Genomic DNA, 17,715 nt, shown 5'->3' with positions numbered 1-17,715 from the left:
TCAACCTCGAAACAGAAGCACCTCTCAAGCTTCGTCCTTTCAAACCGAAGTTTCATATGACCATGGGTAGCGTCTCCATCATGAATCTTGAACATTATGACACGCACTGACGAAGATGCTATAACAGCCCTCGAGAACACCACTCTGAATGATCTCCTAGCAATGGATAACACGTACCGTACACGTCTACAGATCCGAACAAAACTCCTCAAACAAGAACACCACGAAGTTCTCGCGTGCAACCCAGAAGCCGTCCCCGCAGTCCAAGAACTCTACGAATGGCTCATAGGAACGTACCTACCCCAACGCTTCCCAAGCCTATACCGCATCACAGAATCAGGCAAGCATCTGCGGAATCACGTCACAGACACCCTCATCCCACTACATATGCCAAACAGAGAAGCAGCACTTGAGATCTTAGGTGCGAACATCGATACGGAATTCCTTTTACTCACTCCCTCTCCGTCTACATCTCCACCTACTACTCCGACGAAATACGTACTAACAGCCTTTGTAAACTGCTTTCCAAGCGGCTTCAACACACGCTCAAAACTCGGCCAACTCCTCGCTGACATCCACGCTCCCGTCCCCGGGTACGCGGCAAAGCTAGAGAAGAGCATGGATCGCTTCTTTGCCAATCTGCCTGTGGGCAAGATCGTTAAGCGGAGTAATTGGAGCATCAGTACGAATGGGGAGCTGTTCTGCTTGCAGGGTAATCATATGAGTGAAGAGGAGATGCAAAGAAAGCAAGAAGTGGAGGATGTAGAGGAGATTGATCTGAACAAGTCGGTAGTAAGGTGTGAAAGGCAGACGTTGCATCGTTTACCAAAGACCGGAGCACTGGTCTTTGCGTTCAAGGTACGTTTGACTGGCTTTGTTAGCTAGATTCGGCTAACGAGAACAAGACCTACCAGTATCCCCTACGTGAATTGAGGGACGAGGGAAGTGGACAGGTTCTTGCAGAAGCTATCGACGGCTTGGGCCTGGGCAGCGTACCAGCCATGACTATCTATAAGCGTCAGGTCGTTTGGGGTGATAAAGTCAAAGCGTTCTTGAGAGGAGAGATTGACGCTTGAAGTGTAGACAAGGTGTGTATCACATTGATCATTCCACCACATGCATCATGTTGACTGTATCTTGAGATACCAGGTGCCCAGTATTATACATGTGAACTAGCTTTCCACCTCATCACCTTTCCTCCACCGGAAATTTCATATGGATCGGAAGTTCTTCTAGGGACGTCCAAGGCCGATACCACAGGAAGGCCCACCCACAAGTAAGTGCACAGCAGCACTTACTTTTCGATCCGAGTGCCCCACACATCTGCTCCATTGATCGTCGTGCAACCGGTAACCGTGAAGTGAACCATGGTCGAAAGTTGTGAATGAGCAGCGCCGTGAGACTCAAACCCAGTGGTGGCCGACCCCACGGTACATGTGTCCTACTCACTCAGTAGACCGATTACCCTTGTCTATGTTCTCCGCAGGCGCCATTTTCGATACTGGAAACCAGTCTGATGGCAGCCTATAAAGTCCTGTGTTAATTGTTCATACTCCATACACCAAAGTCCAAGCCCTTGCCCTAGCCGTCTTCTTCGAAGACGGTCCATATTTTCACGCTCGAAGCAAAGAAGCAGAACAACGCCAAAAGTCAAGAAAATTGCAACGCTGAAATCCATGTTGTAGAGCTTACCGACGAATAGTGGAGGTACCAACTGGATTGCCACGTTTCATCATGGGTGGCTTGACGACAGCAGACTTTGCAGGTGTGGCGGTCTTAGGCGCGGGGTTCTTACTGGCGAAAAATTTGTGCGCGAGAGCTTCCTTTGGCGATAGACGCTTTTCGACGTTCATGTGTAGACTTGCGCTCAACAGATCCGCAAGATCGTTCAGCTCGCCCACGGTAGGTCCTCCAGTGGAGATGCTTCGGGCAGCTTCATGAACTCGCGTCTTCATATCGCGGTTGATCTTCTTCTGCTGTTCAATTTTACGGACAGAGAGCTTTGGCTCGTTAGCTTTACCTCTTAGAGGGACAAAAACGCTTACCTTGTTGTACTGATCCACCTCCCGACTGATGAACTTCAACGGTGGACCCAACTCAAAGTTATCGAGAATATTGTTGACGAGACCCTTCTTGAGCAGCTTCTCACTTGGCCATCCCAGACAGTCCATAAAAGACTTGATCATCTGGTTGTTAGACCGTCCGGTAAAGAGGATTTTACCAGTCCATAGCTCATACACAGTGCAACCCACAGCCCACATGTCGACAGGATAGCCAACCTCCATACCAAGTATGATTTCGGGTGCGCGGTAGAATCGACTAACGAGATACTCAGTGCGCTCGATCACGTCTCGCTTGTCGACAGCGGTACCGAAATCGGCGAGCTTGATAGTTTTCTTGTCAGCAGAGACTAGCACGTTGTCTGGCTTCAGATCAAGGTGGATGACCTGACAGTTCTGCAAGTGCTGCAGACCAAGAAACATCTGACGCGCATAGATGCGGACAGCTGGAAGTGTAAGGCCGTGGCCGTTGGTCTCTTCCTTGAGCAGGTCTCGCAAGTTCTTCGACATGTGTTCGAACACGATGCACAGATGGCCCTTGTGGTCGAAAGAACCCAGTAAGCGAATAATGTGACGCTTGTCCTGTGGGTCTGCCTCGTTGACTTTGCGCAGGAAGTCCATCTCCTTCTGACTGGCTCTTCTCATCAAGTCGTTCCGGCGAATCATCTTGATAGCGACTATCCTGGGATTTGAATCTCCGGTGTCAGCCCTGACTTCTTCAGCTTGTGCGACGTTGGCAAAGACACCACGGCCAAGACCCTTGATCATGCGATAGCGTCCACCATCCACTAGCTCGTTGCTGATCAGCTTGTAGTAACCTTCGGGATCGTCCCAATTGTCGAGCAGCTTCTCGTCAAGCACAGTGCCTTTCGCAACAACAGCCTCCTCAGTTCCGACATCTTCTTCCTCGTCTTCGTCATCAGAAGCGAACATGTCGAACTCTTTCTTTTGTTTCTTGACAGGTGCTACTTTCTCAGCTGGAAGTGTAGAGAGGGCTTTCGGGTCGGTCTCGCGGTACGCATCCGAGGATACTTCGGTGTTCTGGTTCTTCTTGGCCGCGCGATCGCGGTCGTCCAGCATGTCCTGTAGCGGGTCGTAATCCGCCGCGGATGGACTCGCTACCGCAGGACTGTTGCCCTCGCTGATTACGTTCTGTTTGTCGATTACCATAACGTCTGGTGAAGCTGGTACGGAGTCGAGGTCGCCATTACGGGGCGATGCGAACGGTGAGATGGGACTGTCGGCGTGGGCCGCTGGCGATCCGATATTAGGGGTTGCCGCTTCAGATGCATTCGTCAGCACAGCCTGCTGAAGCAGACTGTCTTTCGGCTTCTGTTGCTCAGAAGCAGCGGCGCGTATAGCAGCCCAGCGGCGACGTTTCTCTTCACGCGATTCTTGAGTGGGAACTTTCTCTTCGACAGGGGCCGGGGTGTACTCAGTCGTATCGTCAACGGAGGTCCTATTGCAGAGTCAGTTGTGTAGAGGAATCATTTGGCACTGGGTACACTTACATCTCAACATCTTCTGTCACGCTTGCCTTGCTCGCCTCGGCCTTGGGGCGTTCTGACGGTGCCTGTTGCTTCTGTGGCTGCGACTGACGAGACTTGTCGCGCTGCTGATCTCCGTGACGCGAGTTTTGTGGTCGCTTGTCGGTAGGCAGCGGCTCTCGGAAGTCTGGCACGGGGTTGGGGTTCTCGACTTCGGCGTAGGATATGGGCCTGGCGTGTGATCGATCTGGTACATCCTTCTGTTCCTTGACAAAGCCTCCCTGGTAAGATCCTGGAGCCCGTCGAGGGTCACCGTGTCTGCTACGATCAGCATGATACCGCTTGTCAGGACGACTGCGCGGCGGAGAGGCCTTGCGCTTGTAGCCCCTTGCATCATTCCCAGTGTGGTCGGCTCGGCTTCGTCGATAGGGCGATGGCGATCGGTCGACGGCGCGGTTCCTCCGATAGGGTGACGGAGAGCGTGATGGGGTGCGCTTGCGGCGGTATGGCGAAGGGGAGCGACTCAACGCGCGGTAGTTATCATAAGCACCATCCAGTCCAAAGGACCTGCTTGAGCCGTTAATCGCAGGTTCGTCGCGCGAGTTGACTGTGTTTGCCTTGTGTCGGGTGTCCAAGACCTCGCCCTCTGAAGCTGAACTTGAGCGAGACGCTGCCATGTTGGCTCTTGCTGTGATGCCGGACCGCGCTATCTTGCTTCAGAAGATAAATTCTGGCGTCAGCTTGCTTCTTGTTGATGAGAAGATTGAGTGTCTCTATCACTGACTGTGTAGCAGAGAAGGAGAGACAAGCGCGACCGCACCGAGATGATGAGTAGGAACGCGCTGGTGATGGGTGAATTCGTCGTGGTCTCGTCGCGGTTGGCTTCGCGATTCAGCGGGGAAAGTGCAATGAAGTCAGAGCTTTAGGCATTACCTAAGCAGGCACGTGACCCAGGAACTGCCCGGACAACCCATCTATCAGCAAGACCACGTTTGCTTCTCTAAATCAGCGCTCAAATGTTCTGGATACCAGCTCGGCCGATTGGTCAGGTCATTTGATACAACAAGATTCAGTGGACTTTTGAGCCGTTGGGATGTTTCCTAAGCCCGCCCTGGTGGTACCTCACGAAGTGCTCAGGTGCCCAGGTGGACTTCACCCATACATACTCTACTCCGACGTTTATAGAATTACCAACCTTACGAAAGACTTCGTAGCGGCTAGAACAAGACGTCTGCTTTGACCAGACGCCGCTTCCGTTGACGCAAGCAACGGCCAGATGAAATTTACCCAGTTGTATGGTCCTGGACAGCGTCAAAAAGGGTGTGTATGCTGGTAAGGCGTCCACGGACAGTTCATGCTCAACTGACAGCGCACTTGTGCCTCATCGTGCCGTGCTTTCTTGCTCTTTCCGCTTTGCGAGGGGCCAAAGCGGCGATGGTCTGATTCCCGTGATTCATGTCGAAATCCACGACAGCAGTCCATGACTCTTCGCAGGGGAGTTCCACAAAACGACTTCGTTACGGGTTGTAGTTGCTGTGTCACTGCCCAATATCAACTGGATCGCCTGTAACAGATAGCATCGGATGCATCCCGCCGAAAGTATCCTCGCCTCGCCTCGACGCCTACCGAGGCTGTGCAGCCTTTGACGGGTCTCATGCGATGGGGCTAAGCACCCGGTGTTGCGCCTCCCTCCGTCTACCTTGGTAGCTTACGCGCACGAAGATCTTCCGCATCTAAGATTCGCGAGCCGATCCATGTAACAGTAACATGCCGGTTGTAGTCCAGTAAGCCAATGTCTCTGGGTAAGGTAGGCGAGTTTTTTTTTTTCGATTCTCGCATGCCGCGGAAATGCTTCAAGCATGATCACCATCAACATTGTGAACGAACGCATGTTATCCTTGCCAAACGACTATCTAAGCGATTGACAATCGCGCAGCAGAATACGAGACACTTCCACGCCTTAGGCATGTTGGTATGGAAAGCTGCGTCACGCTCACAGGTTGCAGCGGTGAACGATAGCTCACATACACTCCACCTAGGTACAAAGAAGAAAAGTGTCCACCATGTGGAAATGCAAACACGGGCCATGTGTTCGGCTGAAGGCTATGACAAAGGCATCAAAAGTCGAAAGTCTCTTCTCCAGAACCGCAGAGTACGACTAAATGTTCTACACTGTACACCGTAGTGTACCTAGGTAAAGGAGAAATCCAGGTGAGATAAACTTTGCGCTACCTGTACATTTGAGCAAAGGGTGCATGAAAGTCGTACGATTGACCCTGCAGGAAATGATATTCAACATAGCCGAGCTTCGGTACTCATCATGTTGTTGGACGGAACGGGTGCAATGAATGAGTACGTTACCCGAAGCGTACTTGATCTGATAGCTCTGCTAGCCACGTTTTCAAACACTTCATTGTGTCCGCTATTCACGTATGTCACCGAAGATCTTCGGGGTTTGGATGACCCTGTGTCTAGATTGGACGAAGTTCCGAACCAATCGCGAACGTCGGCGTGGCTTCCGTAGCCACTGACGTGCTGAAGGCACGAAACGGTAGAGACCCTGATATAGCGTGTGCCAGACTACCGGGACAAGATGGAGAACCGACAGCAGGGGACTGAGAGTAAGTCAGGTCTGGACCTCGATCGATATCCTCCGTACAATTCTCTTCTACGCCTCTTCGACGCTTGCAAAGTAAGCTTTCTAGTTCTGCCATATGTGCGAGCCATCTGTTCCAAATCAACGTACCAATCCACGGATTTATGTTGCCTAACGTCATTTACCGGCGAATACCGGCCACACCGAGGAACACCACAGCACACCTAGCCGGCCCTGAACTATGCCCTCAACTTCTATTCTCTAACCAGCCCCCAGTTATCCTTTCGACTTCATGTCTCCTCAGCAGCGATCAAGAACAGATGGAAAAATTTCAGGTCTTGAAATTACGCAAGTAGAGAATGACCTACCAGTGAGACAACTCTCACATCTAGAACCTATGATCTAGCTATAGGATAGATTGAAGCATTACCAAGTTGTGAAGATCCTCGGCCAGGGTCTGATCACGGTTCAATGGGTGAATGGGCAGCAGTAGAGCCCGTAGTAGTCTGAGACGTCTGAGACTCCAAGGCCGCAAAATCTAGCGCAGGTCCGCAAGAAGCCGTAAACTCTGCGATCCCTGAGTACTCGAGACTTCATAGCCTAAGGTTACAGACGGAGTTCGATGAGCAAATCTCGGTGTGATGGTCTAGGAGTACCTCGCAAAAGGTTGCTGATCGAGCTTGGAAGGCGCGTCCAATTTCCTTTTTGGGAGAGGCAGAATATCTGCCCGGGCAGAATACATCATCCAGACACGATCAACACAGAGGGAGATATTGGTCAAACACGACTAGGGAAAGTGCTTACTTGGGAAACATCATGAGCTTCAGAGTGGAGATGGGCTTCAATAGTCTTTGATACCGCAGCTACACTTCAACAATGGGTTTGATCATAGTTTCTGCCCACCGAGATGTGTAGCACGTGGTTGCACACTGCACGGTGGAATGCTCGGTGAGTTGGCGTTAGGTTATAGATGCGATCGGGATACCAATCAGACGTGGTTAGAGCCATGTGTCTAAGGAAGCGACTGCGAAGTCTTCCCCGTACCCGTTCATGGTGTGGAGCTAGTTGAAAAGCCTCGTGCTCCGTCTTAGGGTAGGAATACCCTCTTGGGCTAAGTTTGGGCCGACTTAGAATAATTGCTTGATGACAATTGAAAAAGGGTCAGGAACAGGTTTGAACGTAAGGTACCACTACAATAGCATCGACTTAGACGGCGTCCCGTACAGCTTGACATAGGCAATGTTGTGGAAAGTTTCAGCCTCGACGCCGTATCCCCGCGTAGTCTGTCTATGGTCTACTATGCGTCGAAGTCGAGCATCCAGCTAGTGGAAAGAAGATCCCGGGTATTCTTTCTCGTGCGTATGCCGGCGGGAGGCGCAGTGGAAGAAGCACTATACCCGCCGCTTTGCTTACCTCGCTGCACGGAGGTATGCCATCCGACTTGGATAGAAGAAAGAAAGGCATATGAGCGTGGCGTGGCTTCGTGGTGGCGTTCTGCACTCTAATGCGCGTGCGGGAGAATGTTCCTGCCCAGCTGCCTGACTATTGACCCTGGCAAAAGCTACTTGACCGTGTTGGTCTTAACGTCCGGGCGTCGTGAGGGCACATGAAGCCGACATTCGTAAACTTAAAAACTACGTCACACCCTACCATCCTTGATGGTCTAAGCATACTGCGTTTTTCTCATGGCGGATCCCGGTTGGGCGCTTCAACGCGGCAGCGCGTCCAGCAAGCTTTGGTGGCTATCGGTCCGACTAGATATTACCACACCGGCTCGGGTCAAGGGCGTCGCGCTGCTTAGATTCTACGTGTTCCTAGCGACATTCCAACAAGCGTCCATGTTAGGTTGAGACCATACGGGATACTAAGCTATGGAGGCCTGGAACTTCGTTGAAAGTTGATTTGAGACGATCTGCCGCACGTCACTGCACCAGTGAGCATGCAAAGTGATGATCGACAGGCGTGATCTAACCGTACCTATGTTTACACCAAGCAAAAGGGTCCGATTCCACATAGCAACCTTGATCGCGCGCATGGCGTACTGAGGCTACTTGCGGTTTACAGATCTCCGTTCAATCAGATGGAGAGCGACTCATACCAGTCGAAAAGTTCATGACATAGCATCATGGGGTCGCATGTCCGCGTTCGGTTTCGCATGCCTTTGCCAGCATCTCGTAGGAGCGGCCGTTCTAGCCTAGTCTAACAGTGCCGTCCGCTAACCCGATTTCCCCGCGGTCGTTGCTGTGTGGTGCGCTAAAACACTAGATCCAGCTGCATCCGAAAGCTGGTGTTTAGATGGGCGACGCTTTTGAAACTTCGTCCCAGTTCTATGTGCGTGTCAGCAGTTCCGCACAGGAGTTCGCCGGGCACTAATGAACCTCAGGCTCAGTGCTCTAGTAGAGGATATACAAAGTTAATGCCCGATATGCATTGCGGATCTTCCATGTGAATTTTGCAGAAGCAAATCCTTCCCTCCACCACCACCTTACTCCGACATAGCTCCTTTTGTTGATAACTCCGCCCTGAGATATGCTCGCATTCATGCCGGCACAATCATCGAATTCGTCTCCTGGTAGGTCGGCATCATGTCCAGCTCTTGATCCCCCCACTAACATATACCGCAGGATTGAACTACTGGTATGGCAGTGGCAGCTTGCCTGACACTTTAGAAGGACTTCCGCAAGGTAGCGCAAATCCTCGCTTGATGCGTCGTGCCTCGGAAGCCGTAGGACAAGCTCAGGGAATCCAAATGTGAGTATGTCAGTCTTAGCAGACTATCCCCACCAGCATACACACGATAGCAATCGACCCCGTCTCTGGACCCGGACCGGACCCATCTTTCGCCAGCCTCGCACTCCGTTACCACTCCTCACAAGGCCGAACCAGTACCTGGAACGTGGTGGATGGCCTTGCAGTACGATGAGTCGACGACGTCTCTCTGAGCTCGCGGCAGGCTCCAATCCCCATGATCCATCAGAGACACAGAGCATGTTTCGAAGCACCGGTACGATCCGGAGATGCCAAGAATTACCTGGGAATCGTGAGAGATTGCTCGAGCGATTGCTCGAGCGATGATCCCCGGGGAAAGGATCTGCAAGCCGTCTTACGACCGCCCGTGGCTGTGCATATCGGCATGTCGTATTGGCGACGGAGAATATGTGCTCCGTTTAGGGTCTCCTGGCTATCACGACGGTAATTTGATATACCTGCCCGTTGCGGCGTCAGGATGACCCGTGCATTGCTGCGCTTCCAAGGATTCTCTTCGGCACTGGTTTCGGGGCTGTTGAATTCGGGCTGCTGGCGCGGGGTCCAAACCACCATGGACGGCGCGCATATCGATGCGAGTCTACGCAACCATGTGCGCAAGCCAGATGCGCGACCGTCGGGATGCATCGCCAGCTGCTGCTGCCATTTTGACGCGGATTTTGAGTTTTGCTGACACTTCATCAGTCAGGAGCCCTCCGAGTGGGACGAAAGCCAGGTGCCCCTCCACCTCGACACCAACCAAACCAACCTCGTGATTCGCCCGCTGGCAGCGTCCGCCGCTGCAAATCACAAAGCCCCGCTGGCGCCCAAACAGGGACTTGGAGGCGCCCTTGCCAATGCTCGGGGGCAGCACTCGTCTCCCATTGCCGGCACGTATGCGTTGCGGACGCCCCGCGGGAAGATCACATCGATAGCATGTGAAAGCTGCAGGAAGCGCAAGTCCAAGGTACGTACCCGTTGTGCGCGTATGCCACAGGCACACTGACACATGCGCAGTGCGACGGCGTGAGGCCCAAGTGCAACACTTGCCAATCCAAGAACCTCACATGTGTCTACGATGTCGCCGAAGATGGCAAAACGACAACTCAACTGCGGGCCCATGTCAGGCGGTTAGCCAAGGAGTTGGATGATATGAAGTCCGTCGTGTCGCTGCTGGCAATGGCACCGGATCGTGCATCGGCTGCAAACTGGGCGTCCGAGCTGGAGAAGAATGGTTTCGCACACCATTCAGCTGAGGAGGTCAAGAAAGCGCTTTCGGTACGTTTCGCTTCAACCACTCATGGCCTGTTGCTGACTGAAGAAAAGGAGTCTCTGGGTCCAACACCTGCCCTTGCAGACGCCGATTCGTTTGGAACTCCAAGCAGTAGCGAGCCCTTTCCTGGTCACACGCACCCCTTGGCCGGCTCATCGTACGGCGGTTCTTCCCGTGAAGAAAGAGAACAGAGCCAGTCTTCGCTGGCCTATTCCCACGACAATCCCGTCGACGTGACTGTGGCCGCGAACCCCTCTCCACTCAGCCTCGAGGCTGCGGCGAATGCCCTCAACAAATTCGGCTTCGATTGCGCGTTCTATCGGAGGACCAAACGAGATCAGCTCGCGAATGGGTGGAGCGAGCCCCAGATATTTGGAAGATCGGAGATCGATGTCGATACTCTTTTGCTGGGCTTCTTGGACCCTCAGGATGCGCAGCCAGTCTCGACGTGGTGTTCCAGAACAGTCAACAGGCTGCTTCCCTCGTCCCCTCTGCCAGTCAGACTTGCGTCTACATGGCTTTTGACTAAATTGATGCGCGTAAGTAATGTTTCGCACGGCACGAAGTCGGAGCTAATCCTTCTGCAGTTCCTCATATGGCCCAGTGTGGAGAACGTGAACGCAAGTCCGGAGTGGTTGATGCCACCCGCAGGAAAGCAGGAGACGTCACCGTACGATATGCTCATTGACCTTGTTCCCTGGTACGTTCGCCGGCTCTTCAAATCTTCTGATTCTTACTGACCATCCTACAGGCCTCAAGTACGCCAGCTGCTGTATGCGCATCCCCAGGAATATCCAGTTGTACATCTCGTTGGGTTGATTGGTATCACATGGCCATACGCGGACGATGCGTGCCATTACTGGGACATTGAATCCGGCTACACCCGTATGACACCACTTTTTGAGAGTACCATCGCCGACCTGAACAACTGGACTGTCGATCCAAAAATCCTCGAGATTATGCCGCAACTGGAGGGGCATATCCCGATCAAGCCGGTAGCATGATATTCTTGCAGCGTTTTGGGTTGTTCATGTTATTCTTTCGGAGTTTGGTCCATCATCGGGTTCTTGGTGAAGTTCATCTTCGCATCTCTTGGTCGCAATCGGCGCATCCTTCACGTATCTTGGGGCGTTGGTCACATCGCAGGGCCGCTGTCCGCGAAAAGCCGTCTTTGGGTATTCATGTCTTGTAATCAAATGTCCGGGAGTAAGGCCTGGGGAGTGTAGTAATTGGGAATCGGAAAGGAACGATACAAACGAAAATGGAACATACTTGAATATAAGCAGCAAGTGCACGATTGCCTGAAAGTATCCGAACCCGGCCCTAGCAGCGCCAGGCCTTCCAAATAACTCTCCTTCGAGTCCGCGGAAAGCAATCTAGCGCCAAACTCCACTATCGGCTTCCAGCCATGTGGCTCTTGTGGCTCTTCTGTACCCACTCTGATCAATGTGATGCCAAGGCTAGACCGGAAGAATCAAACCGGTGTGGCGATCGGTGGAACATCTCGACTCTTTACACGGGCGATCCCGCTAGGAACTTCACTATGGCAAACGGCATTCGTGATCGAGAGTCTACTCGAGTCGGTAGATGATTGTGGTTCGATTCTTACTCATGTCCATGGCTATAGCGCATCCCTCTCGATTGCGGAGATGACTGTTAAAGTATTAGTGAAAATATCGAGAGACGGGCGCTGTGCTCTATACCCAAGAACGGCATATCTACGTGCAGCTTTGCACCTTACTGGTCCCGGCAATTCGAAGGGCACGCGTGGGGAACACGGCTTCTGCCGTGTAAAAGCGACCCACTTGCGATATATGGGTCTTTCGAAGATGTTGGTATTGGGAAGGTATTCCTCACTGAGCGTTAGGAACTCTTGTGTTATCGTGGCTTGAGCAGAGCGGATGCAGCGGGCAAAGAGCGACAGCGCTGGCTTTTGTGAGGCATCCTCTCCGCGGAAGCCGCAATGGCCTAGCCAAGTATATTCCCGTCTCTGTATCCTGAGCGTGCAGCCATTGTCCCACTATGCTCTAGCTTCGACTGACCATTCTGTCGGGATTTAACATTTCTTGGATGCTTTTGCTGTTTGGGAGGTTTGGGCTACAACTAACATTTTACCCAGGTATTACCGGGTGGAAATGGATCTTTGTGCAGATGGCTAGAACGAGCTGTATTTCAAAGGCCCCGTATGCAAACGAACATTCTCATAAACCAGACTCCATTGCGTTCACATGGGGATAATCCTACGAAACATTGTAGGGCATAGCGGATAGCAATTCTCGATAGGTATCTCCCCACTTGGGCTAGCGTTCCTTCTCAGATGTTAGACGCTTTTAGCCACAACCAGACTTTGGAAACGTCCCCAATGAGCATGCGACGCCCGACCACCGAGCATCAATCATCAGCAAGTTCGTGGGAAATGCCCATTCAGGCTGAGCGCATGCAGCCATGCACAAGCGACTTTGTACGAGCTTGCCTATAGCATCACCCGGTGGACGTACCGATGGATGACTCTGGAGCTGAACTTCGGTTGCATGGGGATGTCAAGGACTGCAGTATCCCATGCATGTGCTGTCGCCGGCATGCGCAAATCAAATCCCATCTCGCAATACCACCCGCGCATCGCGAGCCGGGCCCACTCTTTCATGGCTGTCAGAAACAGAGTGCTTGCGCAAGGGTTGGCATGATTCCGATTGGCTCCAGGTCAACTCAGGTGCACCATCAGCAACTGCGCGTTCATGATGGTTGTTCGGCCCGAGTCTTTGATCGAGCACACTTCGGCCTTCATTGCCGACATCCCTGTACTCATAATGCTCATCGGTTGGTGAACATGTTTGATCATGATGCATTGCATAAAAGCGCTGCCCACGGGATGCGCTGGCTAAGTCTGCATTAGAAATTATTTGGACTAAGCTGAACACACCGGGTGTTCTAGGACCGAAAAGACATTGCAGCACATCTGCGAACGATTGAGAACAAAGGAGACGATTCGACAGAGGAAACGCGCGACTCAGAAAAGATCCTCAACCCCAACTACATTGCCCCCTCCGCTACCGATAGGATGTCCACAACCTCTTCGACTGCTTTCGGATATATCCTGGTTCTCTTTCCCAGCGTTGCCGACCAAGTCATTCATCCCTGTGATCCATTCAGTTCGCCCCGCCGTTTCATTATCAGCCTTCAGATCGTACGTGATTTTGCTGCCCACGTAGCCGACATGGTTACCAATGACCTTGTTCACTTTGATCTCACCGTCGGGGCTGGACACACATATTGTCATGGCAGCATCCTTCCTTGCGGCAAGAATTCTTGATTGTGCTGCGAGACGCGATCGCATCGGTGTGAGGGCGACATCTGTATGGCTCGGTTCGAAGGTCGGGGAGCCGACTACAGAGTCTACACGTAACGCTGATGTCACCCCATAGATGGACGCTCTGTGTTTATTTGGAGAATCCGCGACAGGCTCTTCCAACACGATGGAAAACCCGTCCGAAGTGGAGATGCGTGAAGCGGTCGCAATCTTGGACGTATCGGACGGAAGTAGTGCTGTCGCAAGAGGTTTACAAAGCGATTGTATGACCCCTTGAGGGTCGTGAGGCATGCGAATGCGACGTAGCATTGGAAAGCCGTTGGCCTGGATACTTGCTGCAAGCAGAGATGTGGCGTGGCAGCATATCGGTTCAACGTTCGGGAAAGGGAATGGTAGTGATTCTGGTAGCTCCGCAGATGTGGGTGAAATGAATGAAGGCAACGGGGAGGCCTCGGAGCGTATTTCCCAGTGGATGTATCGGAGTGATGGCGAGTCGAACACAGGATCGAAATTTCGCCTCGATAATATTGGCGCTCTGGTTTGGACGAGCGAGAACTCCTTCAAGCTGGCAAGATGTGGAGAAAGAATGTCCGCTATCGTGAGTATGCTTTCAATTTCCAAGTCCACAAGCGTCAGTTTCTGGATCGAGACGGCCTGCCGTGAGGTAGCAAGGCGCTGAATACCTTTCTCCGTGACGCCGGGGAGGTTTTCAAGGCGCAGTGACTGTAAGTTTGGTGGTATAGCGTTCAAAGCTATGTTGGTAAACGATGCCGCCGCGAGTCCAGAGATCGCCAGATTTTGCAGATGTGGAGAGTTTCTGAAAGTTCCAACCACAGCTCGGAAATTGAGATATGTCAAACACTGGCCCTGCTCTTGATGCAGAACCAGAGTTGATAAATTGGAATGTTGAGAGCTCAGGTTGAGGAAGCGTTCGGTCGGGTCACATTCGGCGATATAGTTGCCTCTTACTGTCTCGTCGTCTTCGTCATCTGCTCCGGCGTCTCCATCCGCATTGGTCAACATCCACGCTCTTTCCCTGAGATTTGGTCTTGTAGACAGCGCGTGCGACAATCGGTCAAAGGCTTGTGAGAAGTGGACATGAAATCCGACTAAGCGTTCCAAACGCGGACAAGCCATAACCAACGAAGCTGCAAGATCCACGATCTCTTCTCGTTCAATGGTTGCGTTCTCGTAAAGCGACTGAAAATCAGACATGTGCAATTCCAGTACACGCCGAGATAGTCCAGAATTCTCGCGAAGTGTCCTCCGTAACAACTTTAGTCGGCTTGTGCCTTTTGTCTTGAGCTTCGGAAGCCCTCCATGCTCTTCATTGGTGAGAACCAGGACTTTGCTGTACATGACAGCACTCGCAGCCTTGTCCCATGCGCGGCTCGTCAATGACAGGCTGTGGAGATCTCCAAGATAACATGATCCACAAGCTTGGTTGCGGTCCTGATAGATCATATCCAATTGGGCAAGAATGCAGTCGTACACTTCCCTCGGAAGCTTCTTGAAAATATGCGCCGGGAATTGGTAAATAGGCCTTGAGCGTCTGCGCGTTGAGTTCCTCCTGCCTCGTTCGAGCTCCCACGGAGTTTTCGTCAGGCGAGGTACAGCCCAGGCATCATACGCCGCATCTTTATGTATGCTCCGGATGGGAATCTCGGCATCGGTATATCGAGTTGATGAACGTATAGCGGCCTTTGGAACTACAACCGTTCTGGACGCGGTGGAGGATCGGTCTGTCGACACACTAACGGATCTCGGTCGAGACGGCTCATATCTAAAAACAGTCAGTGAATGAGGTTGAAGCTACTTCGAATACCGAACCACCCGCAAAGTCTGAAACGGGGGCCTGAAAAGACCCTGTGAATCGTGATGGCCATGAACGGCCTTGACTCCTTCAGAACGTATGTGTGGCGCGCGGTCGATTCGATCAAACTTACACATCGACCTGGTGCTTCTCCCTTTTATCCTTCCAGGATCTTGATAAACGGAACATGATTATCGCGCGTTCCTGAACAACACTGCGGCTATTGAAGAGAATGACAAAGGAACGAGTGCCAGTCTCGACAATACGGGAACAGATGTCGCATCAATAAGCCCAAGAACAGTACAACACAAAACCGACGAAAAATTTGGACCAGACGCGTGTAAGACGGCGCGCAATGTTCCAGCGCCGCGACCTACCCTGCAACACTCATATATCCCGTACGACGCACCCAGACATGCGCTCCGCACGGGCGGCAACCCAGCATGATGCCGTCACAAACCCACGGACTACCCTGCAATTAGCTCCCAAGAAAGACGCCGAGATGGTAAAGCCCACAGCGGACGAGGTCAGCGGGTCAATCAGAGAAATGCATGTACGCCACGAGTGAATCATGGCGACAGCACTACGATACGACAGGTAGGTTCCTTCGGCTGTTTCTGGAGATTGCAAATCCTCCGTCGGGTTGGCGAGGACTTAGCGCCACCGAAGCCGCGGGTATAGAATTGTGCTCTCGCTCTCGCGGGTAATGACAGATAGTGGGACCAGGAACGAGAAATATTTTCTTGGTCACTGTTGTGCCGTTGTACCTAGGTAGTTATGCGACCATGCAACGGCCCTCCGCAGCGTCCACCTCACGATATCGTACGACGCTCTCGCCGCGCAAGGGCTGGAGATGGGTGTTCTCTGTGATCTGCCGAAGATCATGATGCCCAGGTGCATTCTGCATTTGCGATGTGGAGGCTGGAGAACTGTAAAAGGGTCGAACGGATCTCGGAACGACCGCGGCCCTGGTTTGGCGATCCACTTCTGGGCAATCTGCGGTTCCTTTCGCCAATCGAAAGCTCGGACGCCGCGAGAACCTGCATATTCGTCCGCTTTGTGGAGAGCTGATTATCGCTATCCGTCGCTTTTTCTGGTAAGATATGCACTCACAGCGAGAGAGCTTCGACATCGAGATAACGCGATGTCTTGCGGGGTTTCGTTGATGATCAGAGTCTTGGTGCATAGGGTTTTCTACGGCGTCCGTGCCAGCAGGATCGATACCACCTCCCTTCGAAATTTCGACAATCCTTCCAATTTGAGCGCTATTTTCCCCCCACAGCTGGATGTTCGAAGAGAAGCGTTGTGATTTGAGTTTCTAGAAAACTCCGTGTATATTCCCATGTCTAATACGAGTCAAACACCGGTTCAGACAGGTACCCGGATAGTGACATCGCATGCAGGCACCTGGTTTTGCTTCGTTTGCGGCAGGCGATATGTTAAGTATACAGCCTGGCATTTGTCTTCGATATGATCGCGACGCACTGGGAATCCGACACTGCCCAGGTGGCATGGCGATAAGAACGCGAAACTGGAGAACACCCCAAAGGTGTCGCCGAAACTACCAGATGCAGTAGCCGTGGAAAGCGGCACTAAAATGTCGTGAAGATTTAGCGTTTGAACCCTTGCCCGAGCGGTTCTTAAGCTCGGAGGATTATGGACACCGAACGTGCCGAAACTGTTTTAATGGGGCAGCCGGTGCGGTGGCTTGAACGCTGGTTTGTGGCACAGTTCGCAACAGACCAAGTGAGCAGGGACGATGCGATGAAGGGGTCTTCCCGTCTTTGCGCGCGAGGCTCTCTGTTAACAAGTTGAAGAAAGCTCTTGCGCAAAGACACGCGTAATTGGGCATTTGCCGTGGTCACCTTGCTTTTCGGTCGGACTGAGGCGTGTTGTGCTTAGTAGCATAGGATTTTGTGCACCAGATGCCATTATCCATTGTGCGCGATGTATTGTACAACGTCATTATCTCAAATAAGGATGGTGTGCCACCGGGTAAGTCTGCCGACCTGAAACGCAGTCACATGGAGCGATTAATCTAGAGCAGACATGATACGGTGACATCGAGCTGTGAGACTCTGACTCAAAAGCCGTCGCACAGTGCTAGAGACCGATGTCTCGGCAGATTCATCGACTATGACGCGAACACCACTTATCAACAACTAAGATCACTAGCCAACGAAGAAGATGTACGCAATCTACGTAGAGTCACCTGCGCGAACACTTGGATATCGGATGCGCGAACTACCATACTTCCGCAATTAGCTACGAAGAGTAAAATGAATCTCGATTTCATGTCTAATAACGTGACTGGATGAGCGAGTAATTCGCTGAGGTATATTACATTACTCCATAACGATCGTCCCTTACAAGAAACCCCCTATGGATATCATTCACACAACAAGCCCTACACAATTTGCGAACCTGTATACGC

General features: G+C 52.1%; 3 protein-coding genes across 3 annotated transcripts; 2 read left to right on the top strand and 1 right to left on the bottom strand.

Moving 5' to 3' along the window:
* Positions 1-96: 96 nt before the first annotated feature.
* J4E79_004658 (uncharacterized protein) lies at positions 97-1,076 on the top strand (the record flags this gene model as incomplete). The annotated part of the gene is made up of 2 exons (XM_049353541.1): positions 97-858; positions 882-1,076. 2 exons carry the CDS (start codon positions 97-99, stop codon positions 1,074-1,076), a joined length of 957 nt encoding a protein of 318 aa, XP_049211989.1.
* A 612-nt stretch (positions 1,077-1,688) lies between these two features.
* J4E79_004657 (uncharacterized protein) lies at positions 1,689-4,224 on the bottom strand (the record flags this gene model as incomplete). Its single annotated transcript, XM_049353540.1, has 3 exons — positions 1,689-2,000; positions 2,046-3,519; positions 3,572-4,224. The coding sequence occupies 3 exons, from the start codon at positions 4,222-4,224 to the stop codon at positions 1,689-1,691; spliced, it is 2,439 nt and encodes an 812-aa protein (XP_049211988.1).
* Positions 4,225-8,672: 4,448 nt separating this feature from the next.
* J4E79_004656 (uncharacterized protein) lies at positions 8,673-11,165 on the top strand (the record flags this gene model as incomplete). Its single annotated transcript, XM_049353539.1, has 7 exons — positions 8,673-8,715; positions 8,768-8,894; positions 9,594-9,855; positions 9,906-10,166; positions 10,215-10,700; positions 10,749-10,861; positions 10,913-11,165. 7 exons carry the CDS (start codon positions 8,673-8,675, stop codon positions 11,163-11,165), a joined length of 1,545 nt encoding a protein of 514 aa, XP_049211987.1.
* Positions 11,166-17,715: the final 6,550 nt, after the last annotated feature.

This window comes from Alternaria viburni (genome assembly GCF_023758015.1).
Source record: "Alternaria viburni strain BMP 2772 chromosome Unknown scaffold_8, whole genome shotgun sequence".
NCBI lineage: Eukaryota > Fungi > Ascomycota > Dothideomycetes > Pleosporales > Pleosporaceae > Alternaria > Alternaria viburni.
This window is presented reverse-complemented; position numbering and strand designations above follow the sequence as displayed.